General features: G+C 39.9%; 1 protein-coding gene across 2 annotated transcripts; it reads left to right on the top strand.

Moving 5' to 3' along the window:
• The first annotated feature begins 396 nt into the window (after positions 1 to 396).
• ptges3l (prostaglandin E synthase 3 like) lies at positions 397 to 17,317 on the top strand. Of its 2 annotated transcripts, XM_063037012.1 has the most exons (8): positions 407 to 612; positions 1,926 to 2,039; positions 6,163 to 6,229; positions 7,884 to 7,982; positions 8,826 to 8,912; positions 10,705 to 10,758; positions 14,170 to 14,194; positions 16,476 to 17,317. In XM_063037012.1, exons 1-7 carry the CDS (start codon positions 590 to 592, stop codon positions 14,173 to 14,175), a joined length of 450 nt encoding a protein of 149 aa, XP_062893082.1. In that variant the 5' UTR covers positions 407 to 589; the 3' UTR covers positions 14,176 to 14,194; positions 16,476 to 17,317. The 2 variants fall into 2 exon arrangements, with proteins under 2 accessions (XP_062893083.1, XP_062893082.1); XM_063037013.1 differs by lacking the exon at positions 8,826 to 8,912 and having other exon boundaries at positions 397 to 612.
• Positions 17,318 to 20,453: the final 3,136 nt, after the last annotated feature.

Genomic DNA, 20,453 nt, shown 5'->3' with positions numbered 1-20,453 from the left:
ATAGGGGCCAAAGGAATTGGGGAAAATGAAGGGACAGTTATAGTAAAGGAGTCAGGTAGCGAGAGAGATGGGGCATGGGAGGAGAACTAAAGCAAAAATAAAGTTCAAGCAATGCATCCATGTTCATAGTGTGAGGGTAGTCAGAGACGATCTCTGTGGACTTAGTGTTTGTGTGTGTGTGTGCCTGTGCGATACATCTATAGTGGTATGAATAAATCACATAACTTAGAAAAAAAAGTCTTTTTTGGTGTTCTTCCTGCTTTTCCTTTGACTTACTAATTAAGTAATTAAGCTTCAATTTGTGCCAAAGATAAACAAGACTGATTGACAGCCTGGACAGGCAAGGGAAAGAGGAAGCCGAGGGAACAGCTGTTGGTAAAAATTGGGCAGTGGAGGCGGAGCAGAGAAGTCTTGACAAAGTGCAGGGTCTAAAACAGTAACCGTCCTGCAGGGAAACAACCAGCTAAAAATAGCAGCAGCTGCTTCTGTCCTGCATGCTAGGAACAAACAATCTCAGCAAACTTTTCTGAGCAATCTGCCCCACTTATTTTCCTTTGGAAGTTTTGACGGGAATTTGGGTGAAGTGACTATGTGTGAAGAAACTGAGTACAGGTAGGTCACAGTGTGAACTGTGTGCACCCACACTTGTCATGAATGTTACAGATTAGTTTTCATCAATGACTAAAACCAAGTGGGTCTTTATTCAATAAGAATGATTTACCCTCCATCTAAAAGTTTAGCATAGTTAATGATGTAGTTCGATGCTTTCAGGCTGTTCAATGAATATACTAGTGAATGGAGATCATGGGAGGTGATCTGTTTGTTTGCTCACTATGTGGTCTTCTAAATGCTTAATATTCCCATTATGGTGCTGGGGTTTTCCATGTGGTGCCAAAAGTTCCCTGGTTAGTTTCTGAGTTGTTATAAGTTTTCTTTTTCACTCGTATTTTTGGGATCTAGATATTGTTGACAAGTCCACTGTTTGCTGTTCAGTGTATTGAGAAGTTGGTGAAGAGATGAGTTCTCCAGTGAAGGTACTGTTAAAATGCATGCAGTAGGGAGTTATCAGTGGCACTCTAGGACAGCCTTCACCATCCTGATTTGAATGAAAGCAATAATGTAAGATCACTAAGCACAATAGTTTCTATTTTGATCCCCTGGCTTGATTGCGTGGCTGAGTGTGGGATATGTCAAACCATGGTATTAGTGACGTATATTTCTGCTGTTGCTGATGGTTCCGAGCACCAGTTTGAGCTAGTAGATTTCACTCTTCCCCCCCACCCCCCAAATCAATTTATGGACTTCTGTTTTAAAGAGAGAAACCCATTCATTACCACGTAAAAAGGAATTGTATTATACATTAAAAGAGTCAAAAGGGAAGTATGAGATGAGCTTAACAAGTAACATAAATTGAAAGTGTAACCAAAAGAAGGGTGAGGTCATTTAGGAACCAAAAATAAATTGATCTTGTGGAGGCAGAAGGCTAGGGTGTGTTATTTAATAAATGCTGAGCATTTGGCTTCACTAAGAGAAGGCAATTACTGCCACAGTAATGATGGAGGTATCAGAAAAACAGGATAGGATGAAAATAAATAAGCTTGTGGTGTTTAAAACATTTTGTTGTTCAAACTGAAACAAACTGCTGCATTCAGAGACATGTATGCTCTACCCAAAGACAACAATAAGTTTCTAGGATAAACTTTCTCAGTTTTAAAGTTGAGACACAAAGAAGTGATATCTTTAAAGGAATGGTCGAGTACCCACTTCTCCTAATTTTACCCCTAACTTAATTGTTATTTTTCCATGCAAAGCTATAAAATCAAAAACAAACAGCTGCCTTTTTATTGTTCTGTTTCTAAATGTGAAAATTTAAATTAGCAAATGACTGACTGCTATTTGATTCACGTATTCTTTTGTTTCTTCAGTCAACCAGCAAAAACTCAGTGGTATGATCGCAAGAACTATGTGTTTGTTGAGTTCTGCGTAGAAGATAGTAAGGATGTTTACGTTAAAATTGAAAAATTTAGGCTGATCTTTAGGTAAGAAACCCTGCATTTACCATAACTTATTCATTTCATTGTTATTCATTTAAATCTGCACTGGTGAATAGATATGTGATTATAAAGTTGCCATCAAATAAGACCAGGAGATATAGGAGCAGAATTAGGCCATTTGGCCCATCGAGTCTGCTCCACCATTTCATCATTGCTGATCCATTTTCCCTCTCAACCCCAATCTCCTGCCATCTCTCTGTATCCCTTCACAGCTGCTTGTGGCAATGAATTCCACAGATTGACCACTCTCCGGCAAAAGAAATTCCTCCTCATTTCTGTTCTAAATGGACATCTCTCTATTCCTAGGCTGTGTCCTCTGGTCGTAGACTCCTCCACCATAGGAAACATCCACACTATCAAGGCCTTTCAACATTTAATAGGTTTCAATGAGATCCCCCCACCCATTCTTTGAATTGTATATACAGTGTCAGGAAGTGCATGACCATATACTTCCCGATACTGTATATAAATTCTATAATGTCTTACATAGAAAAACAGAGAAACATAGAAAATAGGTGCAGGAGTAGGCCATTCAGCCCTTCGAGCCTGCACCGCCATTTATTATGATCATTGCAGCATGACTCAATGTGCTTTCTGCTACTAGAAGGAGTGAAATGCTCATTGGTGGGTGATAAAGCCTTTGCAGACTGCCCTTTAGTCAACCTGCATTGATTATGCTTTTCCTCAGTCATAAATACCATTTCAAGATTCAAGGTTGCTTCATGTCATTTCTTGTAAAGGAGAATGAAATAAGTGTTATTCCAGATCTGATGCAGTACAATAAAAACCCACAAAAGATAAAGAACACAATAATGATAAAAAAATAAATATAAGTACATAAGATAACTTGTATTCATTGATTGTATGCCCATAAAGTGATGCAAGAAACAGGAGTGTCTGTACATACTGTAAGGAGACTGACAGGAAATAATAAATTAGGATGGTTGGGGGTGTGGAGGGGTGGGTTAGTGGGTGGAGGGGTTAATCAGCCTTGCTGCTTGGGGAAAGTAACTGTTTTTGAGTCTGGTGGTCCAGGCATGGATGCTATGTAGCCTCCTCCTTTATGGGAATGGGACAAACAGTCCATGAGCAAGGTGGGTGGGATCATTTATGATGTTACTGGCCATCTTCCAGCACGTTTCAATATATATGTCCTTGATGGTGGGTAGGCTGGTAGGGGTGCATTGGGCAGTTCTGACTACCCGTTGTAGAGCGTTTCTGTCTGCTACAGAGCAATTTCCGTACCAAGCAGTGACGCAGCTTGTCAGGATGCTGTGCATCTGTAGAATGATGTGAGTATAGATGTCCTCAGAAAGTGGAGGCATTGGTGAGCTTTCCTGATTGCTTATGGTGGGTTCTGGGTTGTGTGAGATATGAACTCCCAGGAGTTTGAAATTGCTTACAGTTTCCACTGCTGTGCCACGGTTATAAAGAGGGATGTGAGTGAGGCAAGTTCTCCTTGAGATAATAACCATGTTCTTTGTCTTGTTGACATTAAGGAAGGGGTTATTTGCCTGGCACTTAGAAATTGTTTAGAATTATTCATCATTAGGATAAGGGCTTTGCTAGCAAGATCAATGTTTATTGCTCTTCCATAGTTTTTTAGGCTTCCAGCCTGAAATGGGTTAAAAATTCTGTACTCTAATGCAAACAGGACCCAGTTCAATTTTACTGAGTTCTTAAGTTTTATGCAATTGACTATTTCTCTCTATATGGACTGCATACAATGTTGTGATACTGTGAACTGATGTAAGCCATTTTCTTTTACATGTACTAAATACAGTTTAAGATTTCCATGGATGTACTTAGGTAACTTATCACCAATAGGAGCAGAATTAGGCCATTCAACCCATCTAGAATGTTCCACCATTCCATCATGGCTGATTTATTTTCTCACTCAGTCCCGTTCTCTTACTTTGACACCCTGACTAATCAAGAACCTATACCTTGCTATGATGCAAAATTGTTGCAAATAGCAGACCCATGTGAATTGTTTTCTTCATACTGATCAGAGACTTTCCCCAATATTAATCAAACTGAGGTCCAGTAATATATGGAGATGCAAATTATTGTCTTTTCCCCTCAAAGTACAATACTGTGCAAAAGTCTTAGGCACATACATATAGCTAGGGTGCCTAAGACTTTTGCACAGTACTGTAGTAACTTTATGTGTTGCATTGTACTGCTGTCACACAAAAAAACAAATTTCATGACATGTGTCCAGTGATGATAAACCTGATTCTGATACATGTCTCTATTGTGGACTGAGAGTGGAAAGGGGCCAGGGAGAGGAGAATCATGATTGGGAAAAGGGGAAGGGAGAAAGAAGGGTGCGGGAACTAGCAGAGAAACATTCTGTAATGATCGATAAACCACCAATTGCTTGGAATTAAATGACCTTGCCTGGTGTCTCAGGGCTGGGTGTGTCTGCACCCGTACCATCCCTCACCCCTGGTACTCCTTCTGTGCTACCTGTCCCACACCCCTCCCACTGTGCTCCACCCTCGCCATTCCCAACAAACTTTGCTCCTGCCAGACTTACAAACTCACTATTCGGTCCAAGTTGACAAATACAGTACTATACAAAAGTCTCAGGCACCCTAACTATATATATATGTGCCTAAGTCTTTTATACAGTACTGCATTCAACTCTTCCTGGTTGATGGGGAACAGCAAGGAGAGAACATAATGGGTGAATTACAGAATGTATTTAACACTATTCTTGACATTTTGAATGAGCAACATTTAAAAATCAATACAATGTACAGTATTTTGCATTTCCACCATTCAAAAAAACATCTACACTGCTGCTAATCTCTTGACTTGCTCTTCAGAATGAAATAATGCAAATAAAGCACCTATTGGAATTGCCTGAAAGATGAGGAGCTCACTAATTTCAGCATTACCCAGAAAGTCTGATGTATCCAGTAATATCCACAATACACAATCCTTTCTCAGTGGAAAATATATTAACTTAGTTAAAATATTTTATCTTAACTGCAGCCAAGTGGAATTTTCCCAGTTATAGATTCATCGATTCTGTTTCAGATTTGTCTTTATTCCCTGGAGTGTAGGAGAATGAGAGAAGATTTGTTAGAAGTGTACAAAATTATGCAGGGCGTAGATAGGGTAAATACAAGCAGACTTTTTCCACTGAGCTTGGATGAGACCAGAACAAGAGGTCATAGGTTAAGAGTGAAAGGTGAAATATTTAAGGGGAATATGAGGGGGAACTTCTTCACTCAGAGTGTGGAACAAGCTGCCAGTGGAAGTGGTGGATGCGGGGTTCATTTTAACATACAAGTACATGGATGGGAGGGGTATGAAGGGTGTGGTCCAGCTGTGGGTCAATGAGACAAGGCAAAATAATGGTTTGATATGGACTAGATGGGCTGAAGAGCCTGTTTCTGTGCTGTAGTGATCTATGTCATTATATGGAACAGCTGGAACGTAATACAGACAGAGGACATTTAAGCTAATTGCTTAGTACTTCTTAAACGTAGTTCATTGGCCACATGTACAGCTGAGATGGGAATAGTCTGGCATTGAAACATTGGCTGGACAATCCTAAATTTCCAAAGACTATGCAGCAGAATAGGGATTAAAAACAATTGTGCTTATTTTGATCTTTGAGGTGAAACATTTTGTTTCTGTCAGGCATCCCATTCAAGACTCCATAATTGTAACATGAATGAATGGATATATTGGAGAGTGTTTTTATTTATTGTTTCAGGATCTGGGCAAGGCTTGCAATTGTTTCCCATCACTAATTGCCCTTTGGAGAGCATTTAACTCGACCACATTGGTGGATCTGGAGTGATGTAGGCCAGACCAGAGAAAGACAATAGATTTCTTACCCCAAAGGACTTCAGAAAACTGCAAGAATTTTTTGCTCGTGGCAGTAGACATTGACACTTAGTCTGCAATGCTGAATGGGTGATGGATCAGCTACCCCTTCTGATTATCTACCAGCATCCAGCACCTTCTAAGCACTATTGACCCAAGGCAAATTTCTAATATAAATCCTGTAAATGCAAGTCATTATCTTGATAGTTGAGGCATAATGAACTGATGTAATGATAATTTCTTTTCATTTTAAATTCAACAGTTGCAGAACAGCAGATAATACCAAACTATACAATAACATTGAATTGTATAGCAAAGTGGAGCCAAATGTAAGTATGCGCTTTGAATGATTGACAGTGTCTAGGCATGTGTTCAGTGGCAAACTCTCATTATGCCCAGCACCATGAGAAAGGTATTGATTTTACGCAATATTTAAAGTGGGAAGCTGAAAGATAGACCAAAATAATATTGGCCTAGTGTCTGAAGACCTTGTCTGGTGTAGTGTGAAGCAACACAATCCAAAGGGTTCAATTTTAAATCTTTGTCACTGCTGAGTCGGCTGACTTTTATATTGGGCAGCTGGTGAGCTGATGCAATTGATTTTACTTCCTCTGAGCTAATGTGAAAAATGACCAGCTTTTCTAAGCCTGATATTCATCCCTGATGAAGATGGCAGAGTTTGTCATCGAAACGTCGGTTAAAAATCAATACCTGTATCCCACTGGAATCCTGAGCCGAGTTTATTTGTTTTCTAAGCCTCTTCAGCAAAGAACTCCCTGCCTCCTCTTGCTCTCATTTCTTCAAATTTCATTTTTCGATTGTTCTAAAATTATATTGCTTAAATGTTCCCTCTTCTATGGCCTCTTTAGTGATTTCATCATTAAACTTGCCTCCTTCAATTATACCATTTTACCTTTCACTATGAACATCTTCAGTTCCACTTCCGTCTGCTGCTTAAAGACTTCTTCCTCTTCTTTGCCTTGCTTCTCTGATTCTCACAACCATGATGTCTAATTCCTAACTGCTTTGCATTTGTCCCGCCATTCTATATCTGCTGATTCACCCAAATATCCCTTGTTTAACAATTTGAAAGCCTTCTGGCCCTGTGAAAACCTTGCTCTCTTTCAGTTCCACCCCGTCCCTGAAACGAGTCTCTTCATTTCCTAAAGTTCAAGATGCTTTGTATCAATCTGTAGATAAGCTAAACCTTAAACAATCTGGCATTAACTGGATATCATCTACCATTAATTATCACTAGATTAAATTATCACTAAATTCAAGTTTATCTTGAAGATTAGTTGAAGTATTGAGAGGATATTTGCAGCTCATCAATAGGATTACAAGAAGTTGGCTTCTTTACTAAATCCATGGTGCCTTTAAGCATGCAGCTTGGGCAGTAATGCAAGTTAAGAGCCTGATGCCAGTTGAAATTCTCCATTGAAAAATTAATCCGCAAAGTGTGGAGCAGGTGTTGGTATCTTTACCAGCCCCCACCATCATGAGCTTCAAATATTTTTCCAACAATCCTGATGGAAAGTTGTGGTGATCCAGTTTTGCAGGAGCCATGCTTGACCACTACCTCTTGTCCCGTCTTTGCCTTAAGTCCTCAGTCCCCTTCCTAGCACAGACATAAAGGTCATTGCTGATGAGGCTGGCAGGTTCCTTGGCATCTGTGCTCCGATGAGCTGACTGGAGATGCAACCAGGGTTGGTAGTTCTTGCTGAGTATTTCAAAGTATCTCATCGATGTGTGGGTCCTTAGTTTAGAAAACTGTTAATCAGACAGCTCGTGAGTCTGATCCTAAAAATGTCAATAAATATCGAAGTGCAAAGCTAAATTTTGCTTTTGAATATGGGTTATTTAGAGAAAAAGACAGCATATTATGCCATCATTAAATAGCACATAACTTGCTGCTTTACTGCATCAGAAGCTAAGACATCTTTTTCCCCTTTGTCATTTTTTTGTTCTTCTTTCAACCAATAGGATTCAAGGCACAAACGCTCCGATAGGTCTATTACCCTATTCATGAGGAAAATCGAAGGTAAAAAAGCTTGGCCAAGATTAACAAAAGACAAAACCAAGGTATGGTTACAGATTAATTAAGTGAATGAATTGCTAATGACTGAGAGCATCTTTCCTGATGTTATAAAATCTATGGAAGATTGAAGGCATTGCAGTGTCTTTAGTCATTCCTGTGCAGTCTTCCATCATAATTATAAGATGCCTAATGCCTGTTCCCCAACCCAACTAACCAGGCTCAGCAAAAGCTGCTCAGAATGTTCAAGCAACAGTTCTCATTGAGGACCATGATTTTGAGAGCTTGGAGATTGTGCTTTTAAGTTTGGCTTTGGAGTAATGCAATTATTGTGGGTGAAAATTCCAAAATTTGTTGCATTTTTGATAGATTCTTGATTAGTCAGGGCATTAAGGGATATAGGGAGAAGGCAGGAGATTGGAGCCGGGAGGAAAATGGATCAGCCATGATGAAATGGCGGAGCAGACTCGATGGGTCAAATGACCTAATTCTGCTCCTATATCTTATGGTCTTATAATTCTTGCCTGTTAGGATTTCTCGCTGCTCCCTTTTTGTGTGTACTTTCATTTGTCATTGTAGTAATATTAAAGTGATTTGGTGCATGTTAGCTCAGTGTTAATATAAAGGACCCACTTATCATAATGGGAAGCAAATTTTGCAATTCTGGTGCATGTCAGAGTGCCCAGCCCAGGATCACAAATTGGAAACTTAAACCATTTTCATTGTTGAGGATCAACTAGATGATTTGTTTTCATAATCAATCTTTATTTCAATAAATACCCATTTTCCAAAGGTAAAATGGTAACCCATGAACAGAACGTCTTGTTTTGCTAATATTTATAGAACAGGCTGTAAAATCATACTAACCTCTGTCTGTTTCTCTCTCACAGCACGCTTGGTTAGTTGTGGACTTTGATAACTGGAGAGATTGGCACGACGATGATGAGCAGATGATTGACTTGGAACACTATGCAAATGCAAGTTGAACCCCTGCAACACTATTAGCTTGTGTTAGAGACCTTTAACTCACTTGTCGTGCAAAATAATAACAAATATATTGTAGAACCTCCATAATTTAAGATAGGCTGCTTGGGTAGGATGATTTTCTTACATGTCATTGTAACTATTGAACTGACCATTAACTCCTTTAGTCAAATTTGTTATTTTAATTTCATTTACTGGTTCTTAAATACTCATCACTATATCACTACCTGTCACTAGCAGACTTGCCCAATCATGTAGCATGATTCTCAGAAAGCTACACTTACATTTCCCCATTACTGACATGTTTTTTGTAAAGCAAACACCAGGTATACTGGAATACCATTTAAACCCTGCATGTCCTGCATCCTTCCCTCAACTCTGTCCCTGATGAAGTTTGTGCTCAGTTTACTGTTAGAACAGCCAGTATAACAACATTTTTCCCTTGACATTAAAATAAAACTCATTTTTCTACATTCCCTATAGTTAAATCATTGAATTCCCTTCTGATTATATTTTTTTAAATTAGTATGTGTACTTCTTCATCATAATGCACCCCATTAAGTACTTTGGACAATAAGATAACAGATGAATAAAATAATACAAAGTAGGCTGTTACTAATCAATTCCCTTGTGAATTTGATCTGTGTTACTGCTAAAGGCTGACAGACTGTCATTTACACCTCTTTCTCACTAACACATTTTCTCTCTTGTTTTTGTCAGGCTGTGATAGGGCGAGGTGCATGAGGTTGTAATTTGCATGGTGGGCGAGAGAAGGAGATGCAAGGATATACTGCTTTATTAGGCATTGGCCAGACTTGCATTTGGAATATTGTGAGCAACTTTGGCCCCATAACAAAGGAAAGATGTGCTGTCCCTGGAGAGGGTCCAGAGGAAGTTTACAAGAATGATCCTAGGAATGAAAGGTTTAGCGTAGGAGGAGCATTTAACAGCTCTGGGCCTGTACTCAATGTTAAGAAAAATGAGGGGGGATCTCACTGAAACTTGATGAATACTGAAAGGCCTGGATTCAGTGGACGTGAAGAAGACATTTCCATTAGTAGGAGGGTTGAGGATTCAAGGGCACAGCCTCAGAATGAAAGTAAGTCTTTTTTAGAATTGAGATGAGAAGGAATATCTTCAGGCAGAGGGTGAATTTATGGAATTTGTTACTACAGGGTGATGGATGTCAAGTATTTAAGGCAGAAATTAATAAGTTAATTGGTAAAGGGTTAAGGGTTATGCGAGAAAGCAGGAGAAAGAAATGGGTGTGGTTGAATGGCAGAATAGTCCTGATGGGCTCAATGTCCTACTTCTACTATATTTTATGGGAGGAAATGCAGTTGGAGAGTGGTGGGTGTGTTGTATCTTGAGGAAGTTAAATTTTCTCAAGGAGCATCCCTGATGGTGGTTCAAGAAGAATAACTTCCCTTCAAGTTGTACAAAAGCAGGCCACACAGGATCTTATGGGGTATGAATAAAAATCAGACAAATGGTGTCCAGCTGTGTAAGCTCCATCCTTTATGCACTAAACTCAGAATACTTGAAGGGGAAATCCCAGACTTCACTCCAATTTTCCATCTTGCGTTGTCAGATTTTGAACATTACACAGGCATGTAAGATTTTTATCTACAGTACCAGGATGTAAACTTTTTACCATATTATCTATAAAACGTATTTTAAAATCATCATTATTTGCTCTTTTAGTGAGGAAACATGTTTAATTTCAAGAGGTTGTACCTCAGGACCTTGCAATTTTTTCACTCAGCTTAATTTTTTATTTTTCAGATGTTGAAAGATCTAAAGGACACTGGGCCGCCTCCTACAATGGATGATCTAGATGTAAATATTCAATCATAGTGAAAATGTTATTAATTGACACAGATCAATTAACCTTAATTTGAAGTTTACTTTGCTAGCCAAAGTCCGGCAAGGAGAAAGTCTGTCTATATACATTGCCAACAGTAGAAGCCAAGGACAGACTTCCTTTCCCAAGTGCTTTTGGGTCACATAGACAGTGTATGCAGGAGAACTGGACAGGAATAAATGTAAATGCATCAGCCTCCAGTGCAGGAACTGGAAAGTGTAGTCTGGCATTCTCAGCTATTAGACATCTTAGAAACATAGAAACATAGAAAATAGGTGCAGGAGTAGGCCATTCGGCCCTTCAAGCCTGCATCGCCATTTATTATGATCATGGCTGATCATCCAACTCAGAACCCCGCCCCAGCCTTCCCTCCATACCCCCTGATCCCTGTAGCCACAAGGGCCATATCTAACTCCCTCTTAAATATAGCCAATGAACTGGCCTCAACTGTTTCCTGTGGCAGAGAATTCCACAGATTCACTACTCTCTGTGTGAAGAAGTTTTTCCTAATCTCGGTCCTAAAAGGCTTCCCCTCTATCCTCAAACTGTGGCCCCTCATTCTGGACTTCCCCAACATCGGGAACAATCTTCCTGCATCTAGCCTGTCCAATCCCTTTAGGATCTTATACGTTTCAATCAGATCCCCCCTCAATCTTCTAAATTCCAACGAGTACAAGCCCAGTTCATCCAGTCTTTCTTCATATGAAAGTCCTGCCATCCCAGGAATCAATCTGGTGAACCTTCTTTGTACTCCCTCTAAGGCAAGGATGTCTTTCCTCAGATTAGGGGACCAAAACTGCACACAATACTCCAGGTGTGGTCTCACCAAGGCCTTGTACAACTGCAGTAGTACCTCCCTGCTCCTGTACTCGAATCCTCTCGCTATAAATGCCAGCATACCATTCGCCTTTTTCACCGCCTGCTGTACCTGCATGCCCACTTTCAATGACTGGTGTATAATGACACCCAGGTCTCGTTGCACCTCCCCTTTTCCTAATCGGCCACCATTCAGATAATAATCTGTTTTCCTATTTTTGCCACCAAAGTGGATAACTTCACATTTATCCACATTAAATTGCATCTGCCATGAATTTGCCCACTCACCCAACCTATCCAAGTCACCCTGCATCCTCTTAGCATCCTCCTCACAGCTAACACTGCCACCAAGCTTCGTGTCATCCGCAAACTTGGAGACGCTGCATTTAATTCCCTCATCCAACATCTTAAACAGCTTTTATGGAGAGAGAATAAATAAGACAACTATTTTTGGGTAGCAACATGCACAAATGCTGAGGGAACTCAGCAGGTCAGGCAGCATCTATGGAAGGGAACAAAGGGGGGTGGGGAAGGAGGACAAGATAGAAAGTGATAAGTGAAGCCAGGTGAATGGCGGAGGGTGGGATGGAGCAAGGAACTGGGAGGTGATAGATGAAAATGGTAAAAGCTGAAGAAGAAGGAATCTGATTGGACAAGAGAGTGTATCATGGGAGAAGGGGAGGGAGGAGGAGCCCCAGGGGGAGGAGATAGGCAGGTGAAGAGAAGAGGTGTGTTGTTCTGCATTTCCAACATCTTTAGAATCTCTTGTGTTTATATTGTTGGGTTGGGTAGCTCTTCGTTGATAAATGCTCATCAAAAACCCCAAGAACATCTTATGCCTAGTGACTGGAAGAGTGTAGGGAGATGAATTGGTTTGCCACCTACACCTTTATTTGTGTGTTGCAGGCAAATGACTGGTCACTTTGAAGTTCTAGTTGCAGTGTTATCTGTGCTTGATTACATTAAATAGAAACAAAATTCCCTTGTGGTGAAAATGGAACTAATGATCACATTCCCATAACAAGTTGTGAAGCTGAAATCAATAAATTTCATAATTTGTAGGCTGGCATCCTATAATGTACAAATGTGATTTATTAACAAACTTGGTGTGTCTTGTACAGTATATATTTGGCATTTTAGTTTGTTCTGACGTTCCAGAGCAAGAATAACAATGGGAGTGGATTGACTATAAATGTATTGGCATTGTACATATTCCAAAAATGCTCTTGGTCAATTCAAATTGAGGCAGAATCTGACAAGCAATCATTATAAGAGTGCATTATAATTGACAATGGAACTAAAATGTTTATTTTAGTCATTTTCTAGAGTATTCTGTTAATTATCCTGCATTTACTTTGCCACTCTGCTGGAAACCTCCCACATTCGGAAGCATTTCAACAATCGTCCAGCAATTATCACTGCAGCTTGTTGTTCTGCACAACTAAAAGCCAGAAAAAGTAATAGATAAATACTGATTAACGCCTTGTGGAATTAATTGATGTCACACCCATGTCTGATCCAACTACTTGGAAAGGAACAGAAAGGCTATTTAAAAGCGCAAACACAAGAAAATCTGCAGATGCTGGAAATTCAAGCAACACACACAAAATGCTGGTGAAACGCAGCAGGCCAGGCAGCATCTATAGGAAGAAGTACAGTCGGCGTTTCGGGCCAAGACCCTTCATCAGGACTATTTGAATGGTTTGGGTGTTCTTTCTCTACCTCAATAAAATATTAAGACATTATAAAGCAGCTGGCCTGTACAGTGTAGGTGTAATGGATAGAGATCCATGTGGTTTTAAAGCTTTCATACACCAGTTGATGCCTTGCTTCCATTGCCCCTGCAAAATAAAATGAAGTCTCTGAACTTAAAGGTATATCTGGCTGTTTGTTTAAGTTCCTACTGTCATAGCATCTGCTGACTGCTTGGGTCTTGTGGACAAGATATAACTCTAATTTGCATAAATGCATAAGGCCGCTGCCTGACATAGAGAGAGATCTCATTGGATGAAAAGTTGGGTGGTTTCAAATCATATCCAATGCCGGATAGATGTGTGCTTCCGCTGCTCAATTTCAGCTGTTTTCTGTTGACTGCCAGTTCCCATCGGATTTCAGATGAGGAGTTAAAATTTCAAAGTTCCAAGTAAATTTATTGTTGAAGTACGTATATGTCAGCATATACTACATGGAGATTCATTTTCTTGCAGGCATTGACACTAGAACAAAGAAATACATTAGAATCAATTAAAAAAAATTATACACGAGGACGGACAAACAAACATGGAACCCTTCCAGGAAGTTGTGCTAATTCCTCAGAGAATAAATTTTTGTAATAATGTCATTGATTCTTTGAAACTTTTGATTGCTTGGACTCTCTGCACAGAGGAATAGGCTGCACCAAAGTACTCATAGTGCATTTCATTTAGCCCTAAGTTTTGCTTTGCAAAATATTTCTAAGAACATATCCCTTTTGTAAATTGAAAAATGATGGTACATTTTTGACTTTTATTTGCATGCACAATGTTGTCCGTTTGTTACACACTAATTTTACCTAATTTCTGTCTTTCTAGGAATAGCTTCAGGATTGTGTCGAAGGTATGTTTAAAAAAAACAGTTGCTAGTGTGAATGACACAGGTTTTGCAACAATACTTTGAGATAAAATGTATGTAGTTACAGTGCCACGTCTACGTGAGCAGCGTGCACCAAGCCATTATTTTGTGTGTACTCACAAGGTTGACCAAATTCACTAGGAGCATTGATAAATGTCAGACAATCTCCAGAGCCCTGTTCTATGGCATCTGGTATATCCTGTTTGCTATGAGAAGGACTCTATCTTATATTTTGTAATGGCAAGCAGTGAAATACCAACAGTTGGTGTATGGCTGGAGTTGGGATTGGGAACACTGAGGTCCAGAATATGGGCCAGGTGTGTAGGGACCCAAGTTCAGCAGTGAGGACAGATCTTGTGCACAGGTTTGGAGGGTCAGGAATAAGAGCAGCTTTGTGGCTAAAATCGAGGTCTAGAGTGCTTGATATATATCAGCTTATTTTGACAAGCTGAACCTTGCATTAAGACAAAACTCCATGGAGAGATCGGAGGCTGCGGCCTGAGTGGAGTTCGTTGTTTCTCTGTTATTACCTCCATGACGTCCACTAATGAATAATGAGGATTTGGTGGAAATGTATACGCTGGGAAAAAGGGAAAACTTGAAAGGATGCACATATAGGGAAGTTGTATAATATTAATAGTAAAAATGCATAAACATAGCAAAAAGACCAGGAATTCGTCCTCCATCTCAAACATGCAAATACCAGTTTTTGTGCATTTAGTCCTTCTGAAGTTCAATGTAGTATAACATGCAACCTTAATTATATTGCAGCTAGCAACTGTGAACCAATTTTTTAAAAACTTTTTTAGTTTGAATGAAGATTTGCAGACAGAAAATGCATTGTCAGTTTGTGTCCCCTCAAAGTGTAGAATGATAATCTGAAATTTATTTTCATGTATATTTTACCAAATATAATGACAGCATGTGTTAAATCTTAACAGGTGCTGTTCATACCTCTCCTGACTTATTCAGTCAATGGATCTCTTACTGCTTGGGTGACAGGCAGATGAAAGGCTAGCAATTTGAGTTGTAAGGTATTGTAAATGGGAGCTGGTTGTTGCTGTCTTTGATAGAAGCTTGTGCAATAACCTAACAGATAGAATAGTGATTTTATGAAGTATGTGCATATCTGTTCCATTCAGAAGGCACACCAATTTGTATATCTGAAATTTAAGAACTATTTTTTATTTTGTATTGGTACAAACAATAAGCTTAGAAGCCCCTTGAATGAAATAATCATTTACATGCTGAAAATTGGGAAGTTGACAAGGCACCTATAACCAGTGGAGTGGTCAAAGTACAAATGTATATTAAGTAATCAAAATCAAGAAGTCCATTAAAATGCACTGTAACCATCATGACTGCTAAGGCCCCAGGAGGAGGAAGAATGCTATTTTTATCATGCTTCCTGGTGCACCAGACAAAATAAAATCAAAGTTCAAAGTACGTTTATTATCAAAGTACATAGCTGTCACCATATAAAATGCTGAAGTTCATTTTCTTGCAGGTATTCACAGTACAACAAAGAAATACAATAACATCAGTGAAAAACTACACACAAAGTCTGACAAACAACCACTGTCCAAAAGAAGACAATCCGTGCAAACACAATAATAATCATAATAATAATTAAGTAAATAAATAATTGATAACATAAGTTGTAGAGTCCTTGAAAGTTGTGGAATCAGTTCAGAGTTGAGGTAAATGAAGTTATTCATGCTGGTTTAGGAGCCTGATGGTTGAAGGACAATAATTGTTCCTGAACCTGGTGGCGTGGGATCTAAGGCTCCCCTACCTCCTCCCGATGGCAGCAGAATGAGAGGAGAGCATGGTCTGGATGGTGGGGATCGCTGATGATGGTTGCTGCTTTTTTTGTGGCAGTACTCTTTGTGGATGTGCTCAATGGTGGGGAAGGCTTTGCCTATGGTGGACTGGGCTCTATCCACCATTTTCTGTAGGCCTTTCCGTTCTTGAGCATTAGTGTTTCATACAGAAAAATCAAAATATTGACTTGTTATGCTTGGCTGTATAAATAGTAAAAATCTTAGTTCTTTTCCCACTTGCCTCAATTTAAAATAAACTTTCACCTGACAATTCTGAAAAATTACATTAAGGAACATGAAATGATCAATTATTAGAGATTTAACAGTTTGTTGACAAAATAATTCTGAACACACAAAGAAAATTAATTTCAGGATGTGTATTGTATACATTTCTCTGACACTAAATTGAACCTATTGATTTATTTCCAAACTACCTCCTCCAGGTTTAAAGCCAGGACACCAACAGCGCAAAACTGGAAGATGCCACAAGAGCTGTCAGAACAACCGATTTTGTATTTTTTTTAATCATTTAGAAAACGTATGCTTATAATGGTAACTGCTGAAGATTGGCAAATTATCTAATGTTTATTTTAATTGAAGCATTGATCGTATTTGAGGTATGAAATAAAACTGTGATCTCCAGACTATTCAGTACATGCTCGTAAATTATGACCAGGATTATACTATACTGTCTAATAAAGAAACGGATGAAAGACAAAACCCACTTGGTCAAAAAGAACGTTCTTCAAAGCCTCTTCCAATGCAAAACAAACTGACTAAGAAACACTTGCTAATAGTTTTTGGAATAGTAATCCCTGCTAACCCTTGCTGATGTGTCTTACCCCAACTGTCATTCTGTCTTCCATCAAGGTTTTTCTTTCCTCTTGTTTTCCCCCTCTTGTTTCAGCCTGTTAATCCTGTCACTTTAGAACATTAACTGTCAAACATTTCAGCATTAAGACAAGGTCTCTCTAATGGACACATTGCCACGTCTGTTGAGTTGAGTTAATGCTTCAGCTGTATTCTTCCAACCAGTGCATTTATGATCATGATTCCTACTCCAGTAATTACTCTGCTGGTTACACATCCTTGCTTCTACTTGATGGTAGCATTGTATTTCTCACATTTTTGACCCATTGCAAACTGATTACCGATGCTCTACAGGCAATTTGCTATGTTTTTAAATGGCCTCTTTTAATAGGTGATATCTCCCATAATTTTTTAATTCCTTTTCCAGAACATCTATCTTGTTTTAAATTGTGGCAATAAAAATGAAACAGCTGTGTCCCCTTTTTATGGTTTGGCTTGCTGTTCAATGTGTTTGTTTTAATTCAGCTATTTCTTCTCGCATTGAAACTGAAAGGCAACAAACAAATGTAAAATGTTGGCAACAGAGATGGCTTTTATTGAGGATATTTGATACATTGCTGGTTACTGATGCATGATTGAAGTTTATGAGAAGAGTTTAAAAACTTCTGTTTTGTGCATATTCAGCTAAAATCTGTTTATTCTTGACCTTGTAACCTAGCAGAATATTGGCACCATTTGAAGTGAACAGGAATTTTAAGCCCTCGAATTTGAAAAGACCTGTACATCTGCATGGCAGCACTGGAATGGATCCCAGATGTGCTGGTATAGAAACATAGAAACATAGAAAATAGGTGCAGGAGTAGGCCATTCGGCCCTTCGAGCCTGCACCGCCATTTATTATGATCATGGCTGATCATCCAACTCAGAACCCAGCCTTCCCTCCATACCCCCTGACCCCTGTAGCCACAAGGGCCATATCTAACTTCCTTTTAAACATAGCTAATGAACCGGCCTCAACAGTTTGCTGTGGCAGAGAATTCCACAGATTCACCACTCTCTGTGTGAAGAAGTTTTTCCTAACCTCAGTCCTAAAAGGCTTCCCCTCTATCCTCAAACTGTGACCCCTCGTTCTAGACTTCCCCAACATTGGCAACAATCTTCCTGCATCTAGCCTGTCCAATCCCTTTAGGATCTTATACGTTTCAATCAGATCCCCCCTCAATCTTCTAAATTCCAACGAGTACAAGCCCAGTTCATCCAGTCTTTCTTCATATGAAAGACCTGCCATCCCAGGAATCAATCTGCTGAACCTTCTTTGTACTCCCTCTATGGCAAAGATGTCTTTCCTCAGATTAGGGGACCAAAACTGCACACAATACTCCAGGTGTGGTCTCACCAAGGCCTTGTACAACTGCAGTAGTACCTCCCTGCTCCTGTACTCGAATCCTCTCGCTATAAATGCCAGCATACCATTCGCCTTTTTCACCGCCTGCTGTACCTGCATGCCCACTTTCAATGACTGGTGTATAATGACACCCAGGTCTCGTTGCACCTCCCCTTTTCCTAATCGGCCACCATTCAGATAATAATCTGTTTTCCTATTTTTGCCACCAAAGTGGATAACTTCACATTTATCCACATTAAATTGCATCTGCCATGAGTTTGCCCACTCACCCAACCTATCCAAGTCACCCTGCATCCTCTTAGCATCCTCCTCACTGCTAACACTGCCACCCAGCTTCGTGTCATCCGCAAACTTGGAGATGCTGCATTTAATTCCCTCATCCAAGTCATTAATATATATTGTAAACAACTGGGGTCCCAGCACTGAGCCTTGCGGTACCCCACTAGTCACCGCCTGCCATTCTGAAAAGGTCCCGTTTATTCCCACTCTTTGCTTCCTGTCTGCTAACCAATTCTCCACCCACACCAATACCTTACCCCCAATACCGTGTGCTTTAAGTTTGCACACTAATCTCCTGTGTGGGACCTTGTCAAAAGCCTTTTGAAAATCCAAATATACCACATCCACTGGTTCTCCCCTATCCACTCTACTAGTTACATCCTCAAAAAATTCTATGAGATTCGTCAGACATGATTTTCCTTTCACAAATCCATGCTGACTTTGTCCGATCATTTCACCGCTTTCCAAATGTGCTGTTATCACATCCTTGATAACTGACTCCAGCAGTTTCCCCACCACCGACGTTAGGCTAACCGGCCTATAATTCCCCGGTTTCTCTCTCCCTCCTTTTTTAAAAAGTGGGGTTACATTAGCCACCCTCCAATCCTCAGGAACTAGTCCAGAATCTAACGAGTTTTGAAAAATTATCACTAATGCATCCACTATTTCTTGGGCCACTTCCTTAAGCACTCTGGGATGCAGACCATCTGGCCCTGGGGATTTATCTGCCTTCAATCCCTTCAATTTACCTAACACCACTTCCCTACTAACATGTATTTCGCTCAGTTCCTCCATCTCACTGGACCCTCTGTCCCTTACTATTTCTGGAAGATTATTTATGTCCTCCTTAGTGAAGACAGAACCAAAGTAATTATTCAATTGGTCTGCCATGTCCTTGCTCCCCATAATCAATTCACCTGTTTCTGTTTGCAGGGGACCTACATTTGTCTTTATCAGTCTTTTCCTTTTTACATATCTATAAAAGCTTTTACAGTCCGTTTTTATGTTCTCTGCCAGTTTTCTCTCATAATCTTTTTTCCCCTTCCTAATTAAGCCCTTTGTCCTCCTCTGCTGAACTCTGAATTTCTCCCAGTCCTCAGGTGAGCCACTTTCTCTGGCTAATTTGTATGCTACTTCTTTGGAATTGATACTATCCCTAATTTCTCTTGTCAGCCACGGGTGCACTACCTTCCTTGATTTATTCTTTTGCCAAACTGGGATGAACAATTGTTGTAGTTCATCCATGCAACCTTTAAATGCCTGCCATTGCATATCCACCGTCAATCCTTGAAGTGTCATTTGCCAGTCTATCTTAGCTAATTCACGTCTCATACCTTCAAAGTTACCCTTCTTTAAGTTCAGAACCTTTGTTTCTGAATTAACTACGTCACTCTCCATGTTAATGAAGAATTCCACCATATTATGGTCACTCTTACCCAAGGGGCCTCTCACGACAAGATCGCTAATTAACCCTTCCTCATTGCTCAAAACCCAGTCCAGAATAGCCTGCTCTCTAGTTGGTTCCTCGACATGTTGGTTCAAAAAACCATCCCGCATACATTCCAAGAAATCCTCTTCCTCAGCACCTTTACCAATTTGGTTCACCCAGTCTACATGTAGATTGAAGTCACCCATTATAACTGCTGTTCCTTTATTGCACACATTTCTAATTTCCTGTTTAATACCATCTCCGACCTCACTACTACTGTTAGGTGGCCTGTACACAACTCCCACCAGCGTCTTCTGCCCCTTAGTGTTACGCAGCTCTACCCATATCGATTCCACATCTTCCCGGCTTATGTCCTTCCTTTCTATTGCGTTAATCTCTTTTTTAACCAGCAACGCCACCCCACCTCCCCTTCCTTCATGTCTATCCCTCCTGAATATTGAATATCCCTGAACGTTGAGCTCCCATCCCTGGTCACCC

This window comes from Mobula hypostoma, chromosome X1 (genome assembly GCF_963921235.1).
Source record: "Mobula hypostoma chromosome X1, sMobHyp1.1, whole genome shotgun sequence".
In the NCBI taxonomy this organism is placed as follows: Eukaryota; Metazoa; Chordata; class Chondrichthyes; order Myliobatiformes; family Myliobatidae; genus Mobula; species Mobula hypostoma.
This window is presented reverse-complemented; position numbering and strand designations above follow the sequence as displayed.